The sequence below is a fragment of the Sebastes fasciatus genome, chromosome 10 (assembly GCF_043250625.1).
Source record: "Sebastes fasciatus isolate fSebFas1 chromosome 10, fSebFas1.pri, whole genome shotgun sequence".
Lineage (NCBI taxonomy): Eukaryota > Metazoa > Chordata > Actinopteri > Perciformes > Sebastidae > Sebastes > Sebastes fasciatus.
The window spans coordinates 33,534,669-33,544,729 of record NC_133804.1 but is presented as its reverse complement, the minus strand read 5'-3'; the positions used below and the strand labels follow the sequence as shown (position 1 = coordinate 33,544,729).

The window sequence follows — 10,061 nt, the reverse complement described above, 5'->3', positions numbered from 1 at the left end:
CACTCTGATTCATCATCATCATCACACTCTGATAACGACTCCTGTCAGTGATGCTGCCTATGTTACCCACAATGCAACGCTCCCCTCCAGCCGGTAGCAGAGACGAGAGGTCACGGTTTAATATTCAAACCTGGAGTTCTGATTGGACGCTGCCTCAGATGGTACACGTTAAAGTCTCTACGAGCTCGGAACCAGTTCAGTTCAGTGAGAACTTAGTGAACAGTTGGGGGGTACCGGTCCTGGTGGTCCCGGTCCTGGTGGTACTGGTCCAGGTGGTACCGCTCCTGGTGGTCCCGATCCTGGTGGTACCGGTCCTAGTGGTACTGGTCCTGGTGGTACCATGTTAACAAAAGTTAAAGAAGCTCTTCTCCTTTTTAGTTGCTAACGTCGGCACAGTGCTTGAATAACGTGACTAACGTCGTTGACCGCCGGAGACCGAGTGACAACGCCATCGCTGTCTGTTAATGAGCGCGTTCATATCGCCTGATAGTCAGAACTGAACGGAGGTGGCGTGGAGACTGTGACGCCGTCGGTGTCCCGTCAGCTGATCCATGATGACGATGATTGATAGATCAGCTGTCACCTGGACTGACTTCCTGTCCCCTCGTCACCGTGTTGTCTCGTTAAAATCAAGAGAAGAAGAAGAGGTTCGTGCGGAGGTGACGGTTCAGTCAGTCAGCAATAAAACAAACTTGCATCATGTGACCACGACAACAAGTCTTCCTGCTTCTGTTTGTTCAACACGTTTCAGGTCCAAACACGCCGTCTCAGACAGGAAGTCATCAACTGATGGATCAACCGAGTCTGAAAGCTCAAGAGAAACAGCCAGTAAGAGGACCGTTGAGTTTTGTCTCGCATGTTTCCAGAAACCGACAACGCACAACATCAGCAACCGGCCGAAATCTCTCACGTGTTTTAGCGATCTATAGCGCCGGTCTAAAAAGCGTTTAGGGCGTGTCCACGAGTTAAACGGCGTATAACGTGAGGAGCAGCGGGGTCGTATTCAGTCTCTTCATTAATCACAGGTGTGTTTTTAACAGGAATTAAACCGCTCCGTCACAGGATGCTCCGTCACCGGGTGCTCCGTCACCGGGCGCGTCGTTCATTAAAAGGCGGATTCGACAGATCGGAGCAGTGAGCGGTTTTCTGCCGAGGAAACCGATCTGCTCGAGTGTGAAGTGAAAGGTCGCCATCTTTGCGGCGGGTGTCATGACGATAGCGCCCTAATGTTGACAGGCGTCCTGGTTGCCCAACACGTTGCCTCGTTGCCCTAACAGGTTGAATCCAGACGTCCAGACCTTCTGGCTCACTGGTTTCCGTGGAGATGAACTGAAGTCAGTCGTGTGACCTCAGGTGACTTCAGATCACTGGTCCCATTTAGATCACCATATATGACATGTGTATCAGAGGATGTACCAGTGATGGCGTGATGGCTTGATGATGCGGCGCCTCCTCTCAGTCACTCTCAGTACTGCAACTAAGCAGAAACACCAGAACTGTGTGAGGTTCTGATCCGCGTGGACGTCTGGATTCAGCCTCACGACCGACGTGATGGCGTCTAAATGTTGTTCTGTTTTGAGGGTTTTCAGGCTGCGACTGTTCCCATCATGCACCTCTCCATTGACAGCAGCTCTCTTCACGGATGGAGTCGTTAGTAACACATGTGGACTGATGTGGACCGGAGCGCCCCTACCTGTCGTTTACCTGACCGTAGTTTCTGGTCGTCACGGTTACACCTGTTGTCCTGATCAGATGAAGCGTTGCATGTCCTCGTGGTCCTCGTGGTCATCGTGGTCTTGTCAGTCCTGTCGGTCCCGTCGGTCCGGTGTTAAGACTCTGCTGGTAGATCAGATCAGGTCAAGGTCCAGACTGTAACACTCGTCTTTAGCTTTTCTCTGCAGTAACATTCAACGACTCCTTCTGTTGTTCTGCGTTGACTTTTTATATTTATTATTTCTTATGTAAATTTGTTTTGTAAGAAAAATAATAAAAATGGAAGATTTTAACGTGTTTCATGTTTTCTGTTTTCTCAAATCACAGAATCTTTACAATTTATTAATATAGAAGATGTTTTCATTCATGTTGGGAAATTTTTCTACCAAATTGTCACAAGAAACAACTTTTTTTTTATTTTTCAGTTGATCCGTCCGTTATATTTACTATTAATTAATAATTATTTAGCCTCTAAAGTGTCTGAAAATAATCAAATATCATCGTGACGTCTTCAGATGTTTGGTTTTATACAACCAGAAGTCTGAAACTCAAATACTCGTCGACTTTATAGAAACCAGAACATGAAGAGAAACTTATTTAATTGATTATCTAAATTATTGACTATTATTTTTCTGTCGATAGACTGATGGATTAACTGATTTATTATTTATTTTTGGATGAACTGATTCTTTATTCTTTATTATTCTTTATTCTTGGATTAACTGATTCTTTATTCTTTATTATTCTTTATTCTTGGATTAACTGATTCTTTATTTTTGATTAATTATTCTTTATTCTTGGATTAACTGATTCTTTATTTTTTATTATTCTTAATTTTTTGATTTATTTATTATTTATTCTTGGATTAATTGATTCTTTATTTTTTTATTATATTTTATTATTATTATTTATTCGGATTAATTTATAATTTATTATTATTTATTCTCGGATTAATTGATAAACAGTTTCAGATAAACAAAATATTGTTTTGTTATTATATCGTGTTAGATTATGAAATTATTGCATTTTGCAAATTCAACAATTTCGTTAAAAAGCGCATTATGATATATATATATAATTTATATAAAATATATTATATATATATATATATATTATTATACTAGACTAGACTTATTACACTTACCGTACCCTATACTATATTATAACCAGACTATACAGATTTTTATACTCTTGTTCTGTTCCATCCTGTGTTATATTGCTCTACTGTACTAAACATTATGTTATATTAACCTTCTACTATATTATACCATGTTATATAAATATGTTTGCATTACATTGTTTCTGTGTATGAATAGAGACAAACTTTATTAATCACATCATCAGTCACACTCTTTACATAGATCTATTTTTTTTATTTTCTTATTCTGTTCTTATTTTAGTTGAGTTTTATATATATATATATATATATATATATATATACGGCTCATTATTTATGCATTTAACTATTTCTGTCTCGTGCTGTTGGAACAACTGAAGCTTTCTCTTCTCTTATCTTATTTTATCTTAAATCTACTCTTATCTTATCTTAATTGTACTCATAAAGATAAAATCAATATAATGACTGAAAACCTGTGACACTGTTAAAATCACTTCTAATATCATTGATGGGAAAATTTGCTTTTATTTTGAAAAGTTAGGAGCGAGAAGTTAAAAAAAGAAAAAGCACTTGTTTTGAAGTAGAATTTGAAGTCTCGTTTGTTCTCGCGGTGCTTTGATGACTAGTTGAGATCTGAGGAGCGAAACCGGCTGGAAGGAATCAGGAGGGATCAGAGCAGGAAGAGAAGACACGAGAAATCAGGATCAAACCTCAGAAGAAGGACAAGAAGAAGAACAACACGTGAAGAAGTAGAACAAGTAGAGGAATAAGAGGAGGTGAAGAGCAGCCGTGTGAGAAAGTCTGACTTTGTTTTCTTCTGCTTCAGCTGTCAGTCAGACAGGATCCAGAGGAGTGCTGAGGCCACGCCCCTTCAGGTGTGTTCCTGAACAGGTGAGGACACGCTGCTGCTGCGACACCTCTGACCATGTGACTCAGTGTTGTTTCCTGTAACTCAGCATGTCATGTCTTTATATCAATATTTCATTAGTAGCCTTTTTTATCAATATTATTATTATTAATAATAATATAATGTTTAATAATTTGTATCAATATTTATTAGTGTTTGTTATTATTTTTTTAATCTTTTTAAAGCTATATAAAGTTATAGAATATATATATATATAGATTATATAAAGTTATAGAATATATAAAGTTATAGATTATATAAAGATATAAATTATATAAAGTTATAGAATATATAAAGTTATAGATTATATAAAGTTATAGATTATATAAAGTTATAGAATATATAAAATTATAGAATATATAAAGTTAGAGAATATATAAAGTTATAGAATATATAAAGTTATAGAATATATAAAGTTATAGATTATATAAAGTTAGAGAATATATAAAGTTAGAGAATATATAAAGTTATAGATTATAGTAATAGAATATATAAAGGTAGAATATATAAAGGTAGAATATATAAAGTTATAGAATATATAAAGTTATAGATTATATAAAGTTATAGAATATATAAAGTTATAGAATATATAAAGGTAGAATATATAAAGTTATAGAATATATAAAGTTATAGAATATATAAAGGTAGAATATATAAAGTTATAGAATATATAAAGTTATAGATTATATAAAGTTATAGAATATATAAAGTCATTCATGTTACACTCAAGACAGAAACCAGATGAGTTTCAGTCTGTCGACTCACAAACATCATTAAAGTTTCTTCCCGTCCGTCTGGTTTCTTCTGTGTTTTTAGCCGGATGGACGGAAGCAGCTCGACAGGAAATCCCATCGCTGCCTCGTCTCGCCGGCTTCCTGCCCGCCCTGATGAGGACACGCTTCAATCAGCTGATTGGATCTCAGCTTCTGAGGAGGACGACGGGCAGAGGAGAGAGTCCAACAGTCTACCCGGGTCCCAGAAAGACCAGAGTCCTGCAGAGACCCACCAGAGACCCGCAAAGAACCGCGAGAGTCCTGTAAAGACCCACCAGAGTCCTGCAGAGACCCACCAGATTCCTGCAAAGACCCGCCAGAGACCCGCAGAGACCCACCAGATTCCTGCAAAGACCCACCAGAGTCCTGCAAAGTCCCGCCAGAGAACTGCAAAGACCCGCCATAGTCCTGCAAAGACCCACCAGAGACCCACAGAGACCCAACAGACTGCAAAGAAACACCTGAGTCCTGCAGAGAAACACCAGAGACCTGCAGATACCCAACAGATTACAGAGAAACCAGACCATCTGGGTCTCACGGAACACATTAACAACAAGGATCCTCCGACAGAGAAACAGGAACCAGAAGATTCTCCAACACAACCAGATCCACTAAAACCAGATCTTCTTTGTCCAGATCAAAAGAAACCAGGAGATCCTTTTTGCCCAGAACGTGAACACCAAACTCAGGAGGGACTTTGTCTTTCAAACCAGAAAACTGAAGAGGACCCTCCTCCTCCCGTCAAGGATTTAAAGGTTTTCACTTCAACCTTCAAGCTCCACTTCTTTGAGTCCAGAGACCAGCAGGACCACCAGGACCTACATCCAGAGAAACTCACTTCAACCATACCTGAGAGTCGTCAGGACCACCAAGATCCTCCTCCTCAACTGAACACCAAGAAGGCTCCTCTTCCTCCTCACCTGAAAACAAAGAAGGCTCCTCTTCCTCCTCCTCCTCCTCACCTGAACACCAAGAAGGCTCCTCCTCCTCCTCACCTGAAAACAAAGAAGGCTCCTCTTCCTCCTCCTCCTCACCTGAACACCAAGAAGGCTCCTCTTCCTCCTCCTCCTCCTCACCTGAACACCAAGAAGGCTCCTCCTCCTCCTCACCTGAACACAAAGAAGGCTCCTCCTCCTCCTCCTCACCTAAACATTAAGCAGGCTCCTCCTCCTCCTCACCTGAGCGACCAGCAGGATCCTCCTCCTCCTCTTCCTGAGGTTCTGCCTTCGATAATCCATACAACCGAAGTGTCGACCCAGGCCCCGCTGGCTCAGGCCCGGCTGGTTGAGGCTCCAACGGTTCACACTCCGCTGGTTGAGGCTCCACTGGTTGAGGCCCCACTGGTTGAGGCTCCACCGGTTCAGGCTCTGCCGGTTCAGGCCCCGCTGGTTGAGGCTCCACTGGTTCAGGCCCCGCCAGACCGGGCTCCACTGGTTCAGGCTCCGCCGGTTCAGGCCCCGCCAGACCAGGCTCCACTGGTTCAGGCTCCGCCGGTACAGGCCCCGCTGGTTCAGGCTCCGCCAGTTGAGGCTCCACTGATTCAGGCTCCGCCGGTACAGGCCCTGCTGGTTCAGGCTCCGCCGGTTGAGGCTCCACCGGTTGAGGCTCCACCAGTTGAGGCTCCACTGGTTGAGGCCCCGCTGGTTCAGGCTCCGCCGGTTGAGGCTCCACTGGTTCAGGCCCCGCCAGACCAGGCTCCACTGGTTCAGGCTCCGCCGGTACAGGCCCCGCTGGTTCAGGCTCCGCCGGTTGAGGCTCCACTGGTTCAGGCTCCGCCGGTACAGGCCCCGCTGGTTCAGGCTCCGCCAGTTGAGGCTCCACTGATTCAGGCTCCGCCGGTACAGGCCCCGCTGGTTCAGGCTCCGCCGGTTGAGGCTCCACTGGTTGAGGCTCCGCTGGTTGAGGCTCCGCTGGTTGAGGCTCCGCCGGTTCAGACTCCGCCGGTTGAGGCCCCACTGGTTCAGGCCCTACCGGTTCAGGCTCCACTGTTTCAGGCCCCGCCGGTACAGGCTCCATCGGTTCAGGCCTGCCCGGTTCAGGCTCCACCGGTTCAGGCTCCGCCGGTTGAGGCTCCACTGGTTGAGGCTCCGCCGGTTCAGACTCCGCCGGTTGAGGCCCCACTGGTTCAGGCCCTACCGGTTCAGGCTACACTGTTTCAGGCAACGCCGGTTCAGGCTCCACCTCTCATCATCGAGATTTTCAGTGACCAGGTGCGGCCCCTCCCCCTGGTTTCTTCTTCAGGTGACCACAAACTGTGCGGCTTCCTGCAGAAGCAAGGGGGGCCCCTCAGAGCCTGGAAGCAGCGCTGGTTCACCTACGAGGAGAAGAAGAACCAGCTGTTCTACTACCGCACGCCACAGGATGTGACGCCGCTCGGCCGGGTGGAGCTCTGCAGCGCCACATTCACCTACCCCCTGAAGGCCGAGAACGGCACCTTCCACATCAAGACACCTGAACGCACCTTCATACTCAAGGTAGGGGGCCATATAGTCCTGTTATGGCCAGTCTCCAGTCCCAGGAGGTCCAGTTAGCCAGACAACAAAACCACCAGTTAGTCTTATAATAATTTAATATTATTTATTATTACAGGCTGTGAGCCAGGAGCTGATGCTCTATTGGCTGCAGCAGCTGCAGGTGAAACGTTGGCAGCACAGACAGACGTCCACCTGTCCAGACCCGACCTGTCCAGACTTGACCAACAACAACAACAACAACAACAACACTGCAGGTGAGAAACAAACACAGTCTATGATTCCTCTGTTTTCTTATTCCCATAAAAAAGGGTCCAGGTGACGTTGGACTAAAATCAGCTGATTCTGTTTCCTGTTTCTGCAGACTTCCTGCCAGCGTTGAAGAGCCCTGTGGGTCTGGTGGGGGAGGAGGCGGCCAACGTGCCGTCACAATGGGCGCCGCTCGCCAATGTGTCAATCAAACATCCGTTCATCGAGATCCAGTGAGTGACATCAGTATTGTTTGTTTAAAGACGTCAGTGTGTCGGTTCAGTATCAGCTATGTTTAAAGTGAAGAGCCAGAGTGAGACTACGTTTCCCATCAGCCCCGGTGCTTCCTGTAGCTGCTGACCATCAGGACCATCAACCTATTATTTGTTTGTGCAGAAACTCCGTCCACAGTCTCCGTAAGAGGTCGTCTCAGGACGGCAGTCAGAGTGTGTTTCATGTTGAAGCTCCTCCGTGGATTCCCCCCAACAGCAGCACCACAGGTACCTGTACTGGTCCAGTAACTGGGACCAGAGGCAATACCAGTATGAATACTAACTCAAGCCTTGCCTGTCCTGATGTGAGACTTATTGACCTTGACGTGGGACTTGTTGACCTTGACGTGGGACTTGTTGACCTTGACGTGGGACTTGTTGACCTTGACGTGGGACTTGTTGACCTTGACCTGGGACTTGTTGACCTTCCCGTGGGACTTATTGACCTTGACATGGGACTTGTTGACCTTGACGTGGGACTTGTTGACCTTGACGTGGGACTTGGTTTAACCCCCCCCTCCCCTGTCCAATGTCAGTCCCTCCAGTTCCCAGGACATCCACTGAGCCTCCGACCCCGCCCCCTGCCCTCTCATTGGCTGAGCGAGCAGGTCAGGTGACCCCGCCGGAGGTCAGGGAGGTCGAGGGCCGGAACAGGAAGATGAAGAGTCGCAGCTCGTCCACCATGACGATCCTCCGCAGAGACTCCTCAGACCGAACGTCTCGCCTCCAGCAGGACAAACAGATGCTGATGGAGGAGGTCAAAGCTCAGAAGGTGATCGATCAGTCAGTGATCAATCAGTCAGTGATCAATCAGTCAGTGATCAATAATAATAATAATAATAATAATAATAATAATGATGTGTGGTGTCCAGGAGCTGGTGTGGATCCTCCACAAAGCCTTGGAGGCGTCTCAGCTGGAGAAGCGAACCTGTGCAGAGTTTGTGGCGGAGAAAGGCGAGCAAGAGCGTCTGGAGCTGCTGCGACACCGCGAGCGGCAGGCAGTCGACCTGCGAGGGCGGCTGGAGGACGCCATGACGGAGACGGAGGCCACAAGGACGAGTCTGGCTAAGAGAGACTCTCAGCTCGTCCAGCTGCAGGACCACATTGGGATGCTTGTGGAGAAGAACAACGCCAAGCAGGAGGTGAGTTCACACCTGAGGACCAACAAACATCTGGTTCACACCTGAGGACAAACGTTTGCTACGTATAGCAGACCATTGCTACGTATAACTGCTGATGTGATTCTATGCGTCTCATGTTTCCTGTCAGGTGATCATCAAGCTGTCCAATCAGATGACCTCCTGCATGTCCTCCGACGGCGGTTTGAACTCTCCGACCTTCAGACGGCTTCAGCAGGAGATCGAGAACCTGAAGGTGAAACTCTCTGAACTATATGAGTCCAACAGAGACCAGGATGTCCCCAGAGACACCTGAGCAGGTTAAAGACTAGAGATAAAGACTTAACTTCCTGTTGGTCCAACAGAGACCAGGACGTCCCCAGAGACACCTGGGCAGGTTAAAGACTAGAGATAAAGACTTAGATGTTACTGGTACTGGTTTCAGCATTATGTCCCTCTCATCCTTCAGGACGATATCGAGGCCTACAAGATCCAGAACAAGTTCCTGAATTCTGAGATCTACCAGCTGACCCAACTGTGGAGGACCAGTTCTGAGCAGGAGAAGAGTCTGATGGTGAAGGTGGGTCCAACTGGGACCTGGCGGGGTCTGGTTCTGGACTTTAAAATGTGAGGTGAGAAGAGCTCGGTTTCACGCCCTGTGTCCTGTCCTCTGATTGGCTGCAGTGTGCCTACCTGGAGGCCAGTAACTGTCAGGTGGAGAGCCGGTACCTGGGCGTCCTGCGGCAGCTCCAGGAGACCAGATCTCTGGATCCGGTCCAGCGGGGGGCCGTCCAGAAGATGATCGAGGACGCTCTGAAAGGAGAGCTGAAGAGCGTCGTGAAGCTCAACATGGCCAGGTAACCAGGATGGCCTATAGACCTCTAGACCGCTAGACCTGTAGACCTCAAGACCTCCAGACCTGTAGAGCTGTAGACCTGTAGACCTGTAGTGGCCAGGTAACCAGGACGACCAGGGTGGACAGAATAACGGGAACACCTGATGTTGTGTCCTCAGAGACCACGATGAGTACGGCTTCAAGATCATCCCGGACTACGAGGTGGAGGACATGAAGCTGCTAGCAAAGATTCAGGCGCTGGAGATCCGCTCACACAACCTGCTGCACCAGGTATGAACCCTCAGCTGTAGACCTCTAGACCTGTAGACCTCTAGACCTGCAGACCTCTAGACCTTTAGACCCGTAGACCTGTAGACCTGTAGACCTTTAAGATCACCCCGGACTACGAGGTGGAGGACATGAAGCTGCTGGCAAAGATTCAGGCGCTGGAGATCCGCTCACACAACCTGCTGCACCAGGTATGAACCCTCACCTGTAGACCTGTAGACCTGTAGACCTGTAGTCCTGTAGACCTTTAGACCTCCAGACCTTTAAGATCACCCCGGACTACAAGGTGGAGGACATGAAGCTGCTGGCAAAGATTCA

At 46.8% G+C, this 10,061-nt stretch overlaps 2 protein-coding genes across 10 annotated transcripts in view; one reads left to right on the top strand and one right to left on the bottom strand.

Annotated features, from left to right (window-relative positions):
* LOC141775815 (proteinase-activated receptor 4) overlaps positions 1-10,061 on the bottom strand; it is a 198,136-nt gene that overhangs the window by 180,913 nt on the left and 7,162 nt on the right. The gene's annotated exons all lie outside the window — the stretch shown is intronic.
* Positions 3,422-10,061, top strand: part of tbc1d2 (TBC1 domain family, member 2) — a 9,199-nt gene continuing 2,559 nt past the window's right edge. The window contains exons 1-13 of one of the 5 annotated variants that reach the window (XM_074649495.1): positions 3,423-3,721; positions 4,554-5,520; positions 5,671-6,114; positions 6,265-6,984; positions 7,100-7,238; positions 7,346-7,463; positions 7,627-7,730; positions 8,039-8,274; positions 8,375-8,644; positions 8,772-8,876; positions 9,090-9,200; positions 9,305-9,477; positions 9,635-9,746. In XM_074649495.1, the coding sequence (XP_074505596.1) occupies positions 4,558-5,520; positions 5,671-6,114; positions 6,265-6,984; positions 7,100-7,238; positions 7,346-7,463; positions 7,627-7,730; positions 8,039-8,274; positions 8,375-8,644; positions 8,772-8,876; positions 9,090-9,200; positions 9,305-9,477; positions 9,635-9,746 (3,495 nt within the window). In that variant the 5' untranslated portion in view covers positions 3,423-3,721; positions 4,554-4,557. Of the gene's footprint in view, positions 3,722-4,553; positions 6,985-7,099; positions 7,239-7,345; positions 7,464-7,626; positions 7,731-8,038; positions 8,275-8,374; positions 8,645-8,771; positions 8,877-9,089; positions 9,201-9,304; positions 9,478-9,634; positions 9,747-10,061 lie in introns of all 5 variants that reach the window. The other 4 variants (XM_074649491.1, XM_074649494.1, XM_074649492.1 and 1 more) reach the window with 4 other exon arrangements.